The sequence below is a fragment of the Thalassophryne amazonica genome, chromosome 9 (assembly GCF_902500255.1).
Source record: "Thalassophryne amazonica chromosome 9, fThaAma1.1, whole genome shotgun sequence".
Lineage (NCBI taxonomy): Eukaryota > Metazoa > Chordata > Actinopteri > Batrachoidiformes > Batrachoididae > Thalassophryne > Thalassophryne amazonica.
In genome coordinates this window covers 75,388,659-75,409,953 of record NC_047111.1, presented here as the reverse complement: position 1 = coordinate 75,409,953, position 21,295 = coordinate 75,388,659, and the positions used below count along the sequence as shown (strand labels likewise).

Sequence of the window (21,295 nt, the reverse complement as noted above, 5' to 3'; positions counted from 1 at the left end):
TCAGGAAGGGCATCCGGCGTAAAACTTGTGCCAATTCAACATGCAGATCCACCTTGGATTTGCTGTGGCGACCCCAAGTGCAAACAAGGGAGCAGCTGAAGGGACTTACTTACTGGTGATGGTATCAAGATCTAATAGTGTGAGACTGAACTGGGTTTTTGTGGACCCGCTGTGCGCGTTTGGGTTGCGATTATAGTTATAGTTAGGATTAGGGTTAGACAGTCCCATCATGAAAATATACTACATTTCATGAGGGTATCATGATCTAATAGCATGAGACTGGGCTGGGTTCCATAGCATGATGGATGTGTGTTAGCAGCACCAGTATATGCACCCAGAAGTGACACTGTCCAAATATTTATGTGCCTGACTATCTCTTAAAGCAAAGAAAAAAAATAATGAAATGTGGGAAATGGGAACAAGTTAGCCAAATGAAAGACTCAAACAGATATATGTAGTAATAATAGAATAACATGCTTTTGGAGGGCGGTATGCATTTTCAGAGGCCCGGCGTCCACGCCCAGTCGCCCAAAATGACAGATATTTGCCTGAGTTAGACGAGGGCAAATATCTGTCATTTTGGGCGACTGGGCATGGACAGAGGGACTCATAAAATGCATACCGCATGACAGATGCATGTTATTTGCATTATTATCACTTACTGAGATACACAACACGTAATGCGTACGTAAAAAGTTGGCTCACTTTAACTCATGTCGTGTCGGCTGGTGCGCGCTGCTCTCCAAATTCGGCAATGCGTCCTCATCAAGATGGCTGCTTTGGCTGCTGTTCATTGTCGTACTATCCATGAGAAAATCATCCGGAATATTCATATTGGGACCAACACACACTTCTCGCCTTTTTATCTTTTCCTCTGCAGACAGTTCTTGGGCTATGAGGTCATTTGTTTACGCACAGCGGGCGGGTATAGCCAGGTAGCGTCGACATAAATCTACGCTACCGGCCTAGCAACGCCTCAGTAAAGTGATAATGATGCATATCAGACAGGCAGGCAGGCAGATACATAATGAACGGATGCTGTGTTATATAAAATAATTATTTGTAGCAGATAAATCATTTGCTCTCAGAACTTGGTTGATGAAACCACCTCTAATCACTCCGGAATAACAGAGGAATTTTCTACAGCTGCAGCTGTTCTCGTGCACTTCATGACGTGGAGAACACATCTGGAATTGTCTCAAAGGTAATTATTTATATTATTTAGATTGTAATGGCTTGGTAATTGTTATTTTTGTCATAATTGTTCAGATGAGCTGCGCTGTGATGCGCTACACTGACGCAATGACTCACAGTGACACACAGTGTTTTTGAATTGTTTGCGCAATGTTCACGTGTAGTTCACAAAATGAATGCGTGCCAGAGATTTTGAACATTTCTAAATTTTCTTTGCGCACTTGTATGCAGCCATACACAGTTTACGAGTTTACTTTTTGGCACAGCAGATTGCGTGCCAGTGCGGGGATCAAATTCGTGCAAGTGTCAAGGTACCTTTACAAACAGCTAGTCTACATACAACACCTTCTCTACACTGTTTTCGTTTGGTACTGGTGAATCTGATAGAGCAATCACTAGCTGTCATTCATGTATAGCATAATCAAATCATTGCTAAAAGCCTGAAATAAACTGAGGGGGTTTTTTTTTATCTCTATGATCTGCATGTCTAAGATCTGCAAGATCAGCTGTGCTCAGAACAGCATGATTGCGATACTGAGAGTTTGTGTGTGTGTGTCTTACCACTGTCCGTGGTGGGAGCTGCTTCATGTGTGATTCTTGTCTTCATGTGTAGTGCCTTCAGCTGAAGACTTAATTTCATTACTTCAGGCTAGACATGTACACACACACACACACACACACACACACACACACACACACACACACACACACACACACACACACACACACACACACACACACACACACACACACACCATATAAAAAATAGTTTTTGTTTTGTTTTTTTTAAGTGAAGATAAATTGGGTCATCATGGCAAATCACAAATCAATCATAGATCAATGTTGACTTTTCCTTACACTACAATCTGTAAGCCTGCTGAAATGCAGCTGGTCATTGTAGACTTCCCGGAGGAGCTTTTGACCACAGTCTATCACCATAGAAGCCATTTGATAATGCTTGAGAACACGTAGTGCCTGTTCAGAGAAGATGGGGAATGAGAAGTTACAATCTAAATAAAACTGTACAGACAAACAATCTGGGAATTACATCTTTTTCCATGTGACTGTAAGGCTAAGTATAGGATTAATTAAGTCACTCAGTGAGTGTAATTACTACTGCATATTTAGCTATATTTAGCATTTAGGGGTTTTGTATGTGTGTGTGAGTGTGTGTATTTGGGGGTGGGTACAGCACACACCACAAACACACACACACACATGCAAAACCCCCCAAAAAGTCCAACTCCAGAAAATATACTTCAAATACTCTTAGTTCAATACATTAGCTAAGACACACAAAGAAACAAAAAAGGTGAAGACAGTTTTGGTAAGTGAACATCGATTACAGTTATATTTTTTGGACATATGATGCTTTGTAAATGCTTTGTAAATGAGAAAAAATACGGCATGACAGAACCATATTGCAAATACCATATTGTTTTCTCAACTGTTTTTCTTCAGTGGATCAGAAACATTAAAAATTGTGCTAAAATAGGACAATACATTATGCAAAATTGTGCTAATTAAAATGTATTCCAAAGTACATGAATGTAATTTTATGTACACTATAAATGTTTCAAGCAAGAGCCTATTGGGATTTTTTTAAAGGTATATATATATATATATATATATATGTACAACCCCAATTCCCATGAAGTTGGGACGTTGTTTAAAATGTAAATAAAAACAGAATACAATGATTTGCAAATCCTCTTCAACCTATATTCAATTGAATACACCACAAAGACAAGATATTAAATGTTCAAACTGATAAACTTTATTGTTTTTGTGCAAATATTTGCTCATTTTGAAATGGATTCCTGCAACATATTTCAAAAAAGCTGGGACAGTGGTATGTTTACCACCTTGTTACATCACCTTTTCTTCTAACAACACTCAATAAGCGTTTGGGAGCTGAGGACACTAATTGCTGAAGCTTTGTAGGTGGAATTCTTTCCCATTCTTGCTTGATGTATGACTTCAGTTGTTCAACAGTCCAGGGTCTCCGTTGTCATTTTGCACTTCATAATGCATCACACATTTCCAATGGGCGACAGGTCTGGACTGCAGGCCCACACTCTTTTACTACGAAGCCACGCTGTTGTAACACGTGCAGAATGTGGCTTGGCATTGTCTTGCTGAAATAAGCAGGGACGTCCCTGAAAAAGATGTTGCTTGGATGGCAGCATGTGTTGCTCCAAAACCTGGATATACCTTTCAGCATTGATGGTGCCATCATAGATGGTGCCCATGCCGTGGGCACTAACACACTCCCATACCATCACAGATGCTGGCTTTTGAACTTTGTGCTGGTGACACTCTGAATGGTCTTTTTCCTCTTTTGTTCGGAGGACATGATGTTCATGATTTCCAAAAACAATTTGAAATGTGGACTCATCAGATCACAGCACACTTTTCCACTTTGTGTCTGTCCATTTTAAATGAGCTCTGGTCCATTTGTGTTAACTGACAATGGTTTTCTGAAGTGTTCCTGAGCCCACGCGGTAAGATCCTTAACACAATGATGTCGGTTTTTAATGCAGTGCCACCTGAATGATCGAAGGTCACGGGCATTCAATGTTGGTTTTTGGCCTTGGCGCTTACGTGTAGAAAGTTCTCAAGATTCTCTGAATCTTGTGATTATATTATGGACTGTAGATGATGGAATCCCTAAATTGCTTGCAATTGAACGTTGAGAAACATGTTCTTAAACTGTTGGACTATTTTTTCACGCAGTTGTTCACAAAGTGGTGGTCCTCACCCCATCTTTGCTTGTGAACGGCTGAGCCTTTTAGGGTTGCTCCTTTTATACCCAATCATGACACTCACCTGTTTCCAAACAGGTGTTCTTTGAGCATTCATCAACTTTCTCAGTCTTTTGTTGCCCCATCCCAACTTTTTTGAAACGTGTTGCCGGCATCCATTTTAAAATGAGCAAATATTTGCACAAAAACAAAAAAAGTTTATCAGTTTGAACATTAAATATCTTGTCTTTGTGGTGTATTCAACTGAATATAGGTTGAAGAGGATTTGCAAATCATTGTATTCTGTTTTAATTTACATTTTACACAACATCCCTACTTCATTGGAACTGGGGTTGTACTTACCACACATTCAAATGCTGGACATGCACACGTACCTTTGAAAGGTAATAGGTGATGCAGGCTATCATGTGCAAAAGTGCCTCTGAAGTGTTTCCAGTCCATTTTTGTTTGAGAGCAATTAAACTTTCCTCTAAAACTATCAAGCATTTTATTAGCACCTGTAAAACAAACAAACATTCCTAAATGACAGTAACATTCTGTATGATGTGCATTACCAACATCACACACATGATGTCACCCAGGGACATCTGGAGTTGGTCCCTGGGCGCCGGACTGTGGCTGTCCACTGCTTCTGGTGGTTGGATTGTGTCTAACTTTAATTAGAATGGGTTAAATGCAGATGCATTGTATGTATGTATATGAATGAATGAATGAATGAATGAATGAATGAATATTATTAATATTATGTTATTATCATTTGCCCTTGTAGGTCTTACCTGTACCATTGGTTCATAAATGACCTGGTGGAAGATTAGAGGTGCCAACAGCCCATAACAGTAAACTACTGCTTGTACAGCAGCACTACTGTCATTCAGCCACAGTGCCAGGTCCATGGCCACAAGCACTCGATCACATTCCGCCATCCTGGATTCCTGCAAATAGACACCAGCAATGTGTTTTCAATAAAAATGCTGTAATAATTCTTACTATGTATCTATTAAAATAACATTACACCACTGTTTACTGTATTACAAGGTTGCCACACAACATGTGAACATGCAAAAGCCTTCGTTACCTGTTGCCAGATAAATGGCCCACTGTCACCAAATGTGTCACAGTAGAGTGATCCCTGTTGAATGTTGATCTCTGTCTCAATGAAAATGGAAGTGAGGAATAATTTACACAGGAGAGAAGAGGAATTCTGAAGGGTCTGGACACGCAACCTTCAAAAAATGAAATAGAGGTAGAATAAAAGCTGATATCGAGTAAAAAAAAAAAAAAATCTGACTCCTTGACTAAAATTTAGACTTGTGATTGTGTATCTCATTTCACCTTGTTTTAGCTAAACTCTTCTCTGTGTAGTGAAACCCCTCACTGGAGTTGGTGTAGTGGCTCCACAGTTCCCTGGAGGCAACCTTTGCTACAGCATACTGACCCATTTGAAATGCCACCTGAGGAAAGAGTCAAATCACACTGTTTTGACTTATTTCCTTGTGGTTCTCTTTTCACATTTTGATGCAGATATTTGTTTCATAATCAGTAATATGAACTGTAAAATGTATTGTTAAAAAAAATCATTATAAGCTATGCAAACTTAGACTTTGTCATTGGTCACAATTTTAAAAGGTTAGATTTTGATTATACCTGTGCTAAGTGAACCCATGTGGTGAGCAGAGACAGAGGCATTGATGCCAAAACTGGGGATGTTGTCTCTCCTATGGTGTTGCCCAGGAGATCACCCTGTGCATCATAGGCTGCTACAGCAAACACATACATCTGATTGTGCTCCAGTCCTTCTACCCTCAGGACACACAGACCAGAACTGACTGGTACCTAAAAACAGACAAACTCAGCAATTACATAATCAGAAAAACAACAGGTTACACAATATACCACCAATTATCCTCTATACTTGTGCCAAATCCTACCAAATTCCCAGTTCCTAGTAGGCTGCAATCTCCAAGGCGGACTTTCTGGTTAATACCCTCAGCTGCATGGCCAAAGATCTGGTACCAGCAAACCTGAAGGAAAAAAGGAAAGAAAGAAAGAAAAAAAAAAAACAGGGGAAAAAATGAATTGGTGTATTATTTGCTATTTTTTAGATTAACTAGGTCACAACAAATATAAAAGCAATACTCACTTGTTTTTCCATGCTATAATGTGCCGGAACAAAAGCCAAGGAGTTGTCAGTGCGAGAGACTAGGACTGGAGGAGGTGGGGGTTTTTGTTTTTCCTCCTTCATTCTCCTATTTTTGTTTTCAACTGTTGTTGTATTAGATGTACAGGTGGCAGAAATGTACAGCCTTCTCTCCTCTATCCCAGCTTTCAATATCATGGCAGAGGCCTCCTGACAAGAACACATAGTCAAAGAAAAGAAATATTCATTGTGGTTTGGTGAATAAATCTTACACCATTTTACCACATACACGCATGTGTGTGTGTGTGTGTATGTCTTGTGGTTATGTGTGAGTATATGTATTGCTAACCTCTAGTAGGGCCCGGCATTTGTTGTTGTGTCTTGGCTCTGTGCTGTTGTGTAGCAACAAAGCTTTCTCTATCAAGAAAATAGCTTTGGACACCTTGTTCTTGTTGATCCGATTCAGTAACTCATGCTCTGTCACAGCTAAACATAAAAACATAATGTTTCAGAACAACCAACCACACTTGGAGACTCGCTGTTCATGTCTAGGAAGACGTTTGAAGTGCAAGTGGCACACAAATCTTTTAGAACTGGAGTTACTTTAAATTTGTCACTGCAAGTGCCATGTAAACAAAAAAAATGCTGTAATACATGAGGTGTGATATATTCTATCTGATATATTCTGAACTCTAGGAACATAATTACAGAAGATGAGATTTTCACAAAATGTGGTGCAGAGTATTGAAGACAAAAAAAAAGAGAGAAAGAGACACATCAATCTGGTGATAAAATTAAAACAAAAATGTGGTAAAAAGTCCCTTCAGCTGCTCCCTTGTTTTCACTCGGGGTCACCACAGCACATCCAAGGTGGATCTGCATGTTGAATTGGCACAGGTTTTACACCGGATGCCCTTCCTGAAACAAATCCACTTTACATGGAGAAATGTAGCAGGGGTGGGGTTTGAACCAGGAACTTTTTGCACTGAAGCCAAGTGCACTAAGCACTCGGCCACCACCCGTGCCCAATAAAAATAATAATAATAAATGAATAATTCGTGCGTGCGTGTGTGTGTGTGTGTAAAAGGGACCCACCAAAAAAGAAACCATTTTCATTTTCCACATCATCCTAAGCTTGTCTGATTTGGGGTTATACAATGTTGTTTCTGAACAAAAATATAAACACTTTTTTTTTTGCTCCCATTTTTCATGAGCTGAACTCAAAGATCTAAAACATTTTCTATACAAGAAAGACCTATTTCTCTCAAATATTGTTCACAGCATGGGACCTGGATTTAGCTGCAGTAACTTCAGAGTAGCTCTGTGGTAGCAGATGATCAGCTTCATGTGAAGGTCTAAAGCCAGCATGGTTCTATGCGTAGACTGACTTTGACAACAGGTTTTATGATGTGAGTCCTCACTGGGTTCCATTTTCCCCCTCTTACTCAACCCACTGTTTCCATTTTCTTCTTCTGATGAAAGCAGAGAAGGTAGGGAGGATGTTGATGGAAAGGAAGATCTAAATTTCTATCAAAGTGGGAGAAAAACAAGCAGTTTCTCAATAACTGCAGGCTTTCCTGTTAATTTATCTCATTAAGTGACTCCCAACATGTTGCACAGGTTCACCTGGATGTAGGCAGCGTCAGTAATTGCTGAGCAGTCTTGAGACATAAGTGCAATTCGACCCTTTGCCACAGCTTCAAGTCCCTTCTTCAACACATTGCAAAGCTTCTGAAGCAGCTTTGTACTTGAACCCTACAAACACGATGCATTATTGTTTGTGAGAAATCTGACAAAGAATAATCCTCCAGTTAAGAATCATTATTAATGATAGTAATTTAGACACCCTGCCAGTCTCTATCCTCGTGAGATTTTTAGTGGAATAATGGAGCATAACATTACTGTCAGTTCATCGATTATGTAATTTACCTCAAGAACAGACAAAGAGCTTGGTTTCACGTGATCACTGGTTTCTTCACTAGCTTCTAGATACAAAACACCAAAATAACCACATTTTCACTGCCATGGTATGGACAACACTGTCTATATATATATACACATACATACATACATACATATACACACACACACACACATATATATATATATATATATATATATATATATATATATACACACATGTTTGCACTTTACACATACCAAATATCACTGTATTAATTTATGTGATTAGAGGAGTCAAGGAAACCGAAACAGGAAATATAACTTAATTTCTCACCCAGACAGCTTATATGCTGATTGTGTTCCACTGCACTCTCGAGGACCACAGCCAATCTGTGAGTGATCTCTGCCATCATTATGCAGTCAACAGCAGACAGATCACAGACTATTGCCACATCATGCAGCACATACAGGCACCGAACCCACTGCAAATGTACACAAAACAAACAACATGTAAATAAAAAAAATAAGTAGGACAACAACAACAATATATATATATATATATATATATATATATATATATATATATATATATATATATATATATATATATATATATATACAATGATGATAAATTCATGCATGTGTGTTGTTTTATTTCATACTTTTTAACTTTTTTCTACAATGGCATTCACATAAAAACCCTTGAGATAAAAAACCCTTGAAGCTACTATAAAAGTGAAACTTGGCAGTTTCATACTGAACCATGATGAATCATACTGATAAACCAAGATGTCTGCATGGTATATTTTGCACATACCTTTTGGTAGTGCTCCATCTCCTCTGGGAAGTGCTCAGATTTTGGGTGTTGCAACTGAGTCTTTTGCATCTGGGCTTTAATTTCATTCCACAGAAACAACACAATATCCAGAACCAGGTCGACATCTAGCTGCAACTCCAACACAAACACATACGTTCTCTTAAAAATAAATAGGGACAACACCCAACACACCTTAAGATATAGCTATAAATTTTAACATCTGAACAAAGTGCTAATTTTATTCAGCATGATAAGTAACGACAGATCTGTGATCCATCCATCCATCCATCCATCCATTTTCTTCCTCTTTATCCGGAGTCGGGTCGCAGAGGCAGCAGCTCAAGCAAAGCCGCCCAGACCTCCCGATCCACACACACCTCCCCCAGCTCCTCCGGGGGAACCCTGAGGTGTTCCCAAGCCAGCCGAGAGACGTAGTCCCTCCAGCGTGTCCTGGGTCTTCCCCGGGGCCTCCTCCTGATGGGACGTGCCCGGAACACCTCTCCAGCGAGGCGTCCAGGGGGCATCCGGAAAAGATGCCCGAGCCACCGCAGCTGGCTCCTTTCGACGTGGAGGCGCAGCGGCTTGACTCCGAGCTCCTCCCGAGTGACCGAGCTCCTCACCCTATCTCTAAGGGAGCGCCCAGCCACCCTGCGGAGGAAACTCATCTCGGCCGTTTGTATTTGCGATCTCGTTCTTTCGGTCATGAACCAAATCTCATGACCATAGGTGAGCGTCGGAACGTAGATCGATCGGTAAATCGAGAGCTTTGCCCCCCCACTCAGCTCTCTCTTCACCATGACTGTCCAATACAGCGACCGCATCACTGCAGACGCTGCACCGATCCGTTTGTCGATCTCACGCTCCATCCGTGCCTCACTCGTGAACAAGACTCCGAGATATTAAAACTCCTCCACTTGAGGCAAGGACACTCCACCGACCTGAAGAGGGCAAGGAACCTTTTTCCGGTCGAGAACCATGGCCTCGGACTTGGGGGTGCTGATTTTCATCCTGGACGCTTCACACTCGGCTGCAAACCAACCCAGTGCACACTGAAGGTCCTGATTTGACGAAACCAACAGAACCACATCGTCCGCAAACAGCAAAGATGAGATTCTGTGGTTCCCAAACCAGACCCCCTCTACACCCTGGCGGCGCCTAGAAATTCTGTCCAAAAAGATAATGAACAGAACCAGTGACAAAGAGCAGCCCTGGAGGAGGCAAACGTGCACTGGAAACAGGTTTGACTTACTACCGGCAATGCGAGCCAAGCTCCTGCTGCGGTCGTACAGGGACCGCAGCAGGTCGTCCCTGTATGACCTGCTGCGACACGACAGTCAACACGACAGTACAACAGTGCTAACGGATTCCCCCTGAGCAAAGGACCCCGGACCCCATACTCCCGGAGCACACCCCACAGGGTGCCCCGGGGGACACGGTTGAACGCCTTCTCCAGATCCACAAAGCACATGTGGACTGGTTGGGCGAACTCCCATGAACCCTCGAGCACCGGATGGAGTGTGTAGAGCTGGTCCAGTGTGCCACGACAAGGACGAAAACCACACTGCTCCTCCTGAATCCGAGGTTCGACTATCGGTCGAATTCTCCTCTCCAGTACTCTGGAATAGACCTTACCGGGGAGGCTGAGGAGTGTGATCCCCCTGTAGTTGGAACACACCATCTCCTCCCCCTTCTTAAACAGAGGAACCACCACCCCAGTCTGCCAATCCAGAGGCACTGTCCCCGACTGCTGCGCGATGTTGCAGAGGCATGTCAACCAAGACAGTCCCACAACATCCAGAGACTTAAGGTACTCAGGACGGATTTCATCCACCCCAGGAGCCTTGCCACCAAAGAGCTTTCTAACCACCTCAGTGACTTTGGCCTGGGTGATGGATGAGTCCGCCTCTGAGTCCCCAGTCTCTGCTTCCTATTCGGAAGACGTGACGATGGGATTGAGGAGATCCTCGAAGTATTCCTTCCACCGCCCAACAACATCCCCAGTCAGGGTCAACAGCTCCCCACCCGCACCGTAGATAGTGCTGGTGGAGAGCTGCTTCCGCCTCCTGAGGCGTCGGACGGTTTGCCAGAATTTCTTCGAGGCCGAATGAAAATCCTATTCCATGGCCTCCCCGAACTCCTCCCAGACACGTGTTTTTGCCTTTGCGACCGCACGGGCTGCGGCACGCTTGGCCTGCCTGTACCTGTGAGCTGCCTCCAGGGTCCCACTCACCAACAAAGACAAGTAGGACTCCTTCTTGAGCTTGACGGCATCCCTTAATTCCGGCGTCCACCACTGGGTTCGGAGACTGCCGCCACAGCAGGCACCAGAGACCCTGCGGCCACAGCTACAAGCGGCCGCATCGACAATGTAGGTGGAGAACATGGTCCACTCGGAGTCCATGTCTCCAACCTCCCCCGGGATCTGGGAGGAGCTCTCCCAGAGGTGGGAGTTGAAGACCTCGCTGACACAGGGTTCCGCCAGTCATTCCCAGCAGACCGTCACGATACGTTTGGGCCTGCCAGGTCTGACCGGCTTCCTCCCCTCCCAGCGGATCCAACTAACCACCAGGTGGTGATCGGTCGACAGCTCAGCCCCCTTCTTCACCCGAGTGTCCGAGACACGTGGCCGAAGGTCAGATGATACGACTGCAAAGTCAATCATCAACCCCCGGCTCAGGGTGTCCTGGTGCCATGTGCACTTATGGGCACCCTTGTGCTCGAACATGGTGTTCATGATGGACAAACTGTGACTAGCACAGAAGTCCAACAAATGAACACCAGTCGTATTCAGATTGGGGAGGCCGTGCTTTCAGATTGGGGAGGCCGTGCTTCCCGATCACCCCCCTCCAGGTCTCACTGTTGCTGCCCACGTGGGCATTGAAATCCCCCAGGAGAACAATGGAGTCCCCAGTTGGAGCACTATCTAGTACCCCTCCCAGGGACTCCAAGAAGGCTGGGTACTCTGCACTGCCGCTCAGCCCGTAGACCGAGAAAACGGTGAGAGGCCTGTCCCCAACCCGAAGGCGTAGGGACACGACCCTCTCGTTCACCGGAGTGAACTCCTACACATGGCGACTGAGCTGGGGAGCAATAAGCAATGCTACCCCAGCTCTCCGCCTCTCCCCATGGGCAATGCCAGAAAAGTGGAGCGTCCAGCCCCTCTCCAGGAGTTGGGTACCAGGGCCCAAGCTGTGCGTGGAGGTGAGCCCGACTATCTCTTGTCGGTATCTCTCAACCCTCCACACAAGCTCAGGCTCCTTCCCCCCTAGAGAGGTGACATTCCACGTCCCGACAGCCAGGGGCTGTGATCGCGGACCAGGCCGCCGGGCCACCCGCCCTCGACTGCCACCCAATCGTCTCTGCACCCGACCCCTATGGCCCCCTCTGCAGGTGGTGAACCCACAGGAGGGAGATCTGTGATCATGCTCAGAAAATACCACCCACTCTGCCATATTATTTAGTTGCATATGTTATGTATTATGTATTGGTGGTAGTGGTAGTAAAATCTTCCACAACAAAATACTTAAATTAATAAACTGATCACCCTGTGCGCATGGAATCAATAAACATGATATTGTACATTAAAGAAAACAACAGTCCAATCATCTTTCTTTGAAGATGTCAGCCTACAATTATTTTCCTTCTTACAAATCACATGGTACCTATGCTAACATTGTGTGACATTTTACTAAAATCCATAAAGCAGTTTAGAAGTTGTGCTTCCAGTCACTGTATTAATTTAATTGTTTACATTAATACATGGAGTAGACAGACAGTGAGATTCCTATATAAACCCACCCCCCAAATAAACCCTTCAAATTTTTGCTTGCAGAGGGTATAATGACAGAGAACAGTCCACCAAGATAAGCAATGACACTTACAGGAACAGAGCCACAAACAGATTTCTGTAGAGTCTCTACAAGGGAAACAAGCTCTTCCGTCTTTGAGGATCCAGACTTTTGTCGTGCTGAAAAAGATCCGCCCCATCCAAAAAACAAACAGTGTCATTCAAAACAAATAAAGTTGGTGACTTTGGAGAATTATAGTCATAAGCACATAACTTCAGCAGCACAATTGCATCAAATATGTGGCCATTTGCAGTGAATGATTATGTAGTTAGATCTGGCAGAAATGGCTCTCGTGTTAAAGGGATATACGCTTTCAAAAGATGTCAAGCAGGTTCAATGATTTTTGCTAAAACATATACAGTAATCCTAACATTTCCAAAATAATGTGATCTGTTAATCCTTCAAACAACCATACAAGATGTTAACTTACATACGGAGGCAGTTAAGGAGACTCCTTGGTGGCCACTACAGCAACTGACACAAGTAGTGATGGTGACCACATCAAATAGAGCAGGGGTGGCCAAGTTTGGTCCTCGAGAACCACCTTCCTGACACTCTTAGTTGTCTCCCTGCTCCAACACACCTAAATCCAATGAAAGGCTCATTAAAAGTCTGCTAACGAGTCTTTCATTGGATTCAGGTGTGTTGGAGCAAGGGAGACAACAGGGAGACAACTAAGAGTGTCAGGAAGGTGGCTCTCGAGGACCGAACTTGGTCACCCCTGAAATAGAGTGATTCAAATGCACGGATGAATGTGATAGTTTGTTGTGAGTCAGCTGACTGTGCAGCCAATATAAGAATGATTGATGATTTATGATATGAGTGAGTAGATAGGGATAAACTATTATTAGATCAACCATAATTTGGAAGCCTAAAAGGACATCACAGCCCATGTCATCTAATACTTGGAAAGTGGGAAATAAATGTGCTAACAGCTTATTTTATATAGACATTTTTGTATTAACTTCAAACCCTTTCTTTATGGAAGCCATGGAATATAACCAAGAAGAAGAAGCCCACAGGTCAGTCAAAGTAATTGTCAAAAGAAGGAACAAAGTAATTCTTTGTTCCTTCTATTATTCTTTATCAATAAAGGTTCAAGTTATACAAATCTAAACAGAGCCATCTGTGGCACAGTTATACCATACCGGATTGGAAAGAGTTGAAACTGTTAAGTAAAGCAAGCTCCAGCTCTGCCTTCCTGAATAATTGGCCTTGAACATCCTGGAATACAAGGATAGTAATGACAAGTATGCAAAAGGATGCAAGTGTGAGCATGCACACACAAAACCCCTTTAGACAGAGAGCACACATTAAACTTCAATAGGAATACACAAGAGAAGGATGTTGGAATGTAATCACCATTTGTAACTAATGATAATCACATACTTGTGTGCTACTCACAGGCAGAATCTGCAGCATCTGTCTGGTAAATGCAGCAAAAACATCCAGCTGCTTGTACTGGAACAACAGCTTAATGAACTTCACCGCAGACATGACAGATACTTTATTTTGTCCTAGTAACAGAACATCACACTAACATACATCACAGAGCACAACATTCATTGTCATGTGATATAAACAACACTGATTATTTAAATGGGCCATACTGTATGATATAGCTTTTTTGAAAACTACTATTTAATTTATTTCATTTATAGAGCACCATATCACAACAAAGAGGCCTCAAGGAACTTCACACAATTAAGGTCTAACGTAACAACCCCAGAGCAGGCACACAGGCAACAGAGGTAAGGAAAAACTCCCTCTGATGATTTGAGGAAGAAACCTCAAACAGACCAGACTCAAAGGGGTGACCCTCTGCTTGGGCCATGCTACTGACACAATTGACAAAACAATTTACAAAACAAATATACAGGAAATTTTGCCGGTGCACAGGATGGGAAGATTGCAGAAGTAGACACCAGTCCCATCTCTGGATGGAGCCGCACCTCAAACAGAGCAGCTCAGTCTCGCATGTTTTTTTTTGTGCTCCCGTCACGAAATGAGTCAAATTTTTGTGATGGGTTTTTTAAACTCACTATTACTTTCCCTACTCCTACCCCCAACCCGAACCTTAACCATAACCTAATCCCACTCCTTCCCCCAACCCTAACCATAACCAACTCCGACTCCCCCGCTTTACTTTTAATTTCGTGCAGCCATCACGGAACGAATTAAAATGATTTTGTGCTGCTGTGACGAAAATGAGGCGCTTTTCGTCACAATATCACAAACCAATAGATTAATGTATATTTTGTGCTGCTGAATCACGACTTGCTGTGAGACTGGGTTGAACAGAGAGAAAAAACAGAATCAAGCAACGGAAAGACAACAAATACAGTATAAATTGTCAGCAGTAAGCAACAAATAAAAAACAGAACAAATACAAGGTCTGTTAGAAAAGTATCAGACCTTATTTTTTTTTGCAAAAACCTGATGGATTTGAATGAAGCGTGCTTGCATGAGCCAACCTTGAACCTTTGTGCGCATGCGTGAATTTTTCACGCCTGTTGATTGCGTCATTTGCTGGAAAGCAGCATTTGTGTGAGGTCGTGTGTTGTGCTCTCGGTGGTTTTCATTGCAAGGAAAATGACGGAACAACTGGAGCAGCGCTACTGCATCAAATTTTGCCAGAAACTGGGCGACAGCCAGGTGGAAACCATTTGGAAGATTCAGACGGCTTTCGGTGATGATGCTATGGGCATCACACAGATTAAGGAGTGGTACAACCGATTTAAAGACGTCCGCGCAACGGTGGAGAGCAAGCCACACTCCGGTCGGCCATCAACATGCTGAAATGACCAGATCATTCCAAAGTGAACGCTGTGGTGATGCAGGATCGTCATGTGACTATCCGAGAAATTGCGGAAGAGGTGGACATCAGCACTTTTTCAGCACATTCCACTGTGACAGAAGATTTGGCCATGAAAAGAGTGGCGGCGAAATTCGTGCCAAAGCTGCTGACGGCGGAGCAAAAGCACCTTCGTGTTGAAGTCTCACAGGACATGCTGGACTCCGAAAAATGATGCCCACCTCTTCCACAATTTCTCGGGTAGTCACACGACTGAAAAGCCACCGAAAGCCGTCTGAATCTTCCAAATGGTTTCCACCTGGCTGTCGCCGAGTTTCTGGCAAAATTTGATGCAGTAGCGCTGCTCCAGTCGTTCCTTCATTTTCCTTGCAATGAAAATCCACCGAGAGCACTACACACGACCTCACACAAATGTTGCTTGCCAGCAACTGACGCAATCAACAGGCATGAAAAAATTCACACATGCACACGAAGGTTCAAGGATGGCTCATGCAAGCACGCTTGATTCAAATCCATCAGGTTTTTGCAAAAAAAAAAAAAAAGGTCATATACTTTTCCAACAGATGTCGTACTAAGGTGATTGCCAACCACTAGCCCTCAGTTTCACTAAAAGACCCAGACTTTAGATAAAGTTGAGGCCGCGGCCCGCTCCATTTCCTAATAAAATGAATTTAAAAGGGTAAAAAGCATAGTAACATACTATGCCAGTATGCTAGCCATACAAAAGGGAAAATAACTAAGTCGTAAGTCTGGACTTGAAAGTCTCTACAGAATCTGACTGTTTTACTGATGCAGGAAAATCATTCCACAGAACAGGGGTACAATAAGAGAAAGCTCTGTGACATGCAGACTTTTTATTCACCCAAGGGACACGAAGTAGTCCTGCACCCTGAGAGCGCAGAGTCCGGGCCGGTACGTAGGGTTTAATTAGGTCAGCAAAGTAGGGAGGTGCCAGTCCGTGAACAATTTTATAGGTTAGCAGCAGAACCTTAAAATCTGATCTGACAGGGACTGGAAGCCAGTGAAGAGACACCAAAAATGGGTGTAATGTGGTCAAACGTTATGCTTCCTGTCAAAAGTCTGGCAGCTGCATTTTGAACCAATTGGAGACCCCTAATGTTGGACTGCGGTAAACCAGAAAATAGAACATTGCAGTAGTCCAATCTAGAAGAGACAAGCGAATGAATCATGGTCTCAGCATCAGCCATAGCATGGGACAAATCTTCTCTATATTTCGCAGGTGGAATCAATCAATCAATCAATTTTTTTTTTATATATAGCGCCAAATCACAACAAACAGTTGCCCCAAGGCGCTTTATATTGTAAGGCAAGGCCATACAATAATTATGTAAAACCCCAACAGTCAAAACGACCCCCTGTGAGCAAGCACTTGGCTACAGTGGGAAGGAAAAACTCCCTTTTAACAGGAAGAAACCTCCAGCAGAACCAGGCTCAGGGAGGGGCAGTCTTCATAATACACTCAACAAAAATATAAACGCAACACTTTTGGTTTTGCTCCCATTTTGTATGAGATGAACTCAAAGATCTAAAACTTTTTCCACATACACAATATCACCATTTCCCTCAAATATTGTTCACAAACCAGTCTAAATCTGTGATAGTGAGCACGTCTCCTTTGCTGAGATAATCCATCCCACCTCACAGGTGTGCCATATCAAGATGCTGATTAGACACCATGATTAGTGCACAGGTGTGCCTTAGACTGCCCACAATAAAAGGCCACTCTGAAAGGTGCAGTTTTATCACACAGCACAATGCCACAGATGTCGCAAGATTTGAGGGAGCGTGCAACTGGCATGCTGACAGCAGGAATGTCAACCAGAGCTGTTGCTCGTGTATTGAATGTTCATTTCTCTACCATAAGCCATCTCCAAAGGTGTTTCAGAGAATTTGGCAGTACATCCAACCAGCCTCACAATCGCAGACCACGTGTAACCACACCAGCCCAGGACCTCCACATCCAGCATGTTCACCTCCAAGATCATCTGAGACCAGCCACTCAGACAGCTGCTGAAACAATCGGTTTGCATAACCAAAGAATTTCTGCACAAACTGTCAGAAACCATCTCAGGGAAGCTCATCTGCATGCTCGTCGTCCTCATCAGGGTCTCGACATGACTCTAGTTCATCGTCGTAACCGACTTGAGTGGGCAAATGCTCACATTCGCTGGTGTTTGGCACGTTGGAGAGGTGTTCTCTTCACGGATGATGCGAAGGAGATGTGTTGCACTGCATGAGGCAAATGGTGGTCACACCAGATACTGACTGGTATCCCCCCCCCCCCCCCCCAATAAAACAAAACTGCACCTTTCAGAGTGGCCTTTTATTGTGGGCAGTCTAAGGCACACCTGTGCACTAATCATGGTGTCTAATCAGCATCTTGATATGGCACACCTGTGTGGTGGGATGGATTATCTCAGCAAAGGAGAAGTGCTCACTATCACAGATTTAGACTGGTTTGTGAACAATATTTGAGGGAAATGGTGATATTGTGTATGTGGAAAAGGTTTTAGATCTTTGAGTTCATCTCATACAAAATGGGAGCAAAACCAAAAGTGTTGCATTTATATTTTTGTTGAGTGTATCTCTAATGTGGAGGTCAAAGGACAATGTAGGATCAAAAATTACCCCAAGGTTCCTCACTTTGCCATTGTGATGTATGAAGCAGTCTAGGCTAAGCGTTAGCTGGTCAAATTGATGCCGATGTCTCACTGGACCAAGAACCATCATTTCAGTCTTATCAGAGTTTAAAAGTAGGGAGTTGATAGACATCCAGCTTTTCACTGATGCAAGGCAATCTTCTAACGATTTTATGTGGATGAGATTACGAGCCGTTATCGGCATGTATAACAGATAATCATCAGCATAGCAATGAAAGATAATCCAAAAAACGCCGCAATATGTGCCCAAGGGGTCCTATATAAAGGGAGAAAACCAGGGGGCCTAAGACAGACCCTGTGGATCCCCAAATTTCATGTCATTAAGGTTAGAGATAGTGTTATTGTACAAAACACAGTGAGAACGACTAGTCAGGTATGATGTCAACCATGCAAGGGCATTCCCAGTAATCCCAAAATGATTCTCCAGCCTATTGAGAAGAATATGATGGTCCACTGTATCAAACGCAGCACTAAGATCTAACAGCACCAGAACCGTAGTGGTGTCCAAATCCAATGATATTTTCTAAAAGCAGACTGCAGTGGCTCAAAAAGATTATTCTTAGTAAGGTCGATAAGCTACCGTGAAACCACCTTTTCCAGAATTTTAGAGCTAAACGACAGATTTGATATCGGCCTATAGTTTTTCAATACACTAGGGTCAAGATTAGATTTGTTAAGTAATGGTTTAATCACTGCAGATTTGAAACATTTAGGAACAGACTGCGAGGTTATTGAGAGATTAATAATTTCCAGCACAGTCAGCACAAGAGTGGACCACAGGTCCTTAAACATTTTTGTTGGTATCGGATCAAATAAGCAGGTTGTGCTTTTTGCAGATGTTACGAGTTTCGTGAATACACCTAGTGAGATACTATCAAATTCTTTAAATCTAGGTAATACCTCAGTAATGGCAACCACCTCAATAGCAGGGTGTAGTGGTTGGGTTAAGGCATGCTGACATATGTTTAGCCTAATGATGTCTATTTTCTTCTCAAAGTAATCCAAGAAATCTTGTGCTGTAAAAGGAGCGCGACTTACAGGTGGGTGTCCATGAATAAGTGTTGCCACTATGTCGAACAAGAAATCTGAGTTATGCTTGTTTTTGTTGATCAAATTAGAGTAATAGGTCCACTTTGTAGCCAGCAGTGTATGCGAGGTGGAATACTTCTAATTTTGAACTACGCCATTTCTGTTCTAGATCTCTAGCCTTATGCTTGAGGTCACACTAGTAATCATTGAACCAAGGTGACTGTGTTTTTGGGGCGTGGTTTTAATATACAGCTGTATGCAAAAGTTTGGGCACCCCTGATTTCCATGATTTTCCTTTATAAATCATTGGTTGTTTGGATCAGCAATTTCAGTTAAATACATCATATAGCAGGCAAACACAGTGATATTTGAGAAGTGAAAGTAAGTTTCTAGGATTTACAGAAAGTGTGCAATAATTCTTTAAATAAAATTAGGCAGGTGCCTAATTTTGGGCAACCCAACAGAACAAATACATCAATATTTAGTAGATCCTCCTTTTGCAGAAATAACAGCCACTAAATGCTTCCTATAGCTTCCAATGAGAGTCTGGATTCTGGTTGAAGGTATTTTGGACCATTCTTCTTTACAAAACATCTCAGGTTTGTTGGTTTCTGAGCATGGACAGCCCGCTTAAAATCATGGAATGCTGTGTTCTTCTTCAGCCATGCATACCGCCCCTTGTTATGTCCAAATAACTCAAATTTAGTTTCATCAGTCCACAGCACCTTATTCCAAAATGAAGCTGGCTTGTTCAAATGTAATTTAGCATACCTTGACCGACACTGTTTGTGGCGTGTACGTAGAAAAGGATTCCTCTGCATTACAGCATCATACAGCATCTTTTTGTGCAAAGTGCGCTGTATAGTTGAACGATGCACAGAGACACTATCTGCAACAAGATCATGTTGTAGGTCTTTGGAGCAGGTATGTGGGTTGACTATGACTGTTCTCACCATCCTTCGCTTTAGCTTATCTGAGATTTATCTTGGCCTGCCACTTCGGGCCTTAACTAGTACTGTGCCTGTGGTCTAACATTTTCTCACTATGTTCTTCACAGTGGAAACTGACAGCTGAAATCTCTGAGATAGCTTTTTGTATCCTTCCCCTAAACCATGATGTTGAGCAATCTTTGTATTCAGGTCATTTGAGAGTTGTTTAGAGGTTCCCATGTTGCCACTCATTAGAAGAGATGAAAGAGAGGAAACATTTGCAAATGACCACCTTAAATACCCTTTCTCATGATTGGATTCCCCTGTGTAATAAGGTCAAGGGTCGATGAGCTTACCAAACCAATTTTGTGTTCCAATAATTAGTGCTAAATGTACTGAAATCAATAAAATGACAAGGGTGCCCAAATTGATGCACCTGCCCAATTTTGTTTAAATAATTATTGCACACTTTCTGTAAATCCTAGAAACTTCATTTTACTTCTCAAATATCACTGTTTGTCTGCTATATGATATGTTTAACTGAAATTGCTGATCCAAACAACCAATGATTTATAAAGGAAAATCATGGAAATCATCAGGGGTGCCCAAACCTTTGCATACAACATACAAATGTGAAGCTAAGATATCAGGCAGTCTAGCTTCGAGTTCAGTCGTAGTTGAGGAGTTGATGGTTTACCGCATCAACTCCTAATCAAGCTAATGGATGCCACACCCACATTTGTCATAAGTCTTGCAGAGTCTCTAATCACCTGCTCCGTGGCATGCTGTAATACCCTCCCTGTGGATCTCTATCTATGTTTGCAAACAAGATGGCGGCACCTTCCCCAGTAGGGTGAAGGCCACCCGGCATCAGCAAGCCACGGCGGCCTCAAAACGAAGGCCAGTTATAAAGAAAACCAAAGCCTTGCTTTCAACAAAATTGCGCCAGCCACCTATTTAATGATGTCAGCCTCCTAAATGCCCCATCATTACCCCGGGAGGGGAGAGGACCAGAGACTATTAACCCCTTAATTCCCGAATTTATATAGCTGTATATAAAAAAATGTTTTGTGTGTGTTTTTGCCTTCAAGTAGATGGTAAATAATGTTGAGATTATTAATTTCACTTTTGCACAAAAACTAGATAGTAATATTGGGTATTCTGGTAATGACTTTATG

The 21,295-nt window shown here is 42.8% G+C and overlaps 1 protein-coding gene across 1 annotated transcript in view; it reads right to left on the bottom strand.

Moving 5' to 3' along the window:
- LOC117517415 (cilia- and flagella-associated protein 54-like) overlaps positions 1 to 21,295 on the bottom strand; it is a 133,783-nt gene that overhangs the window by 93,968 nt on the left and 18,520 nt on the right. Inside the window, exons 11-28 of the mRNA XM_034178419.1 lie at positions 14,068 to 14,180; positions 13,812 to 13,887; positions 12,697 to 12,782; positions 8,816 to 8,950; positions 8,333 to 8,480; positions 8,026 to 8,081; positions 7,723 to 7,851; positions 7,386 to 7,623; positions 6,446 to 6,582; positions 6,100 to 6,306; positions 5,888 to 5,980; positions 5,604 to 5,792; positions 5,292 to 5,410; positions 5,035 to 5,182; positions 4,736 to 4,891; positions 4,334 to 4,456; positions 2,053 to 2,169; positions 1,756 to 1,843 (exon numbers count right to left, since the gene is read on the bottom strand). Coding sequence (XP_034034310.1) covers positions 1,756 to 1,843; positions 2,053 to 2,169; positions 4,334 to 4,456; positions 4,736 to 4,891; positions 5,035 to 5,182; positions 5,292 to 5,410; positions 5,604 to 5,792; positions 5,888 to 5,980; positions 6,100 to 6,306; positions 6,446 to 6,582; positions 7,386 to 7,623; positions 7,723 to 7,851; positions 8,026 to 8,081; positions 8,333 to 8,480; positions 8,816 to 8,950; positions 12,697 to 12,782; positions 13,812 to 13,887; positions 14,068 to 14,180 — 2,358 coding nt within the window. The remainder of the gene's footprint in view (positions 1 to 1,755; positions 1,844 to 2,052; positions 2,170 to 4,333; positions 4,457 to 4,735; positions 4,892 to 5,034; positions 5,183 to 5,291; positions 5,411 to 5,603; positions 5,793 to 5,887; positions 5,981 to 6,099; positions 6,307 to 6,445; positions 6,583 to 7,385; positions 7,624 to 7,722; positions 7,852 to 8,025; positions 8,082 to 8,332; positions 8,481 to 8,815; positions 8,951 to 12,696; positions 12,783 to 13,811; positions 13,888 to 14,067; positions 14,181 to 21,295) is intronic.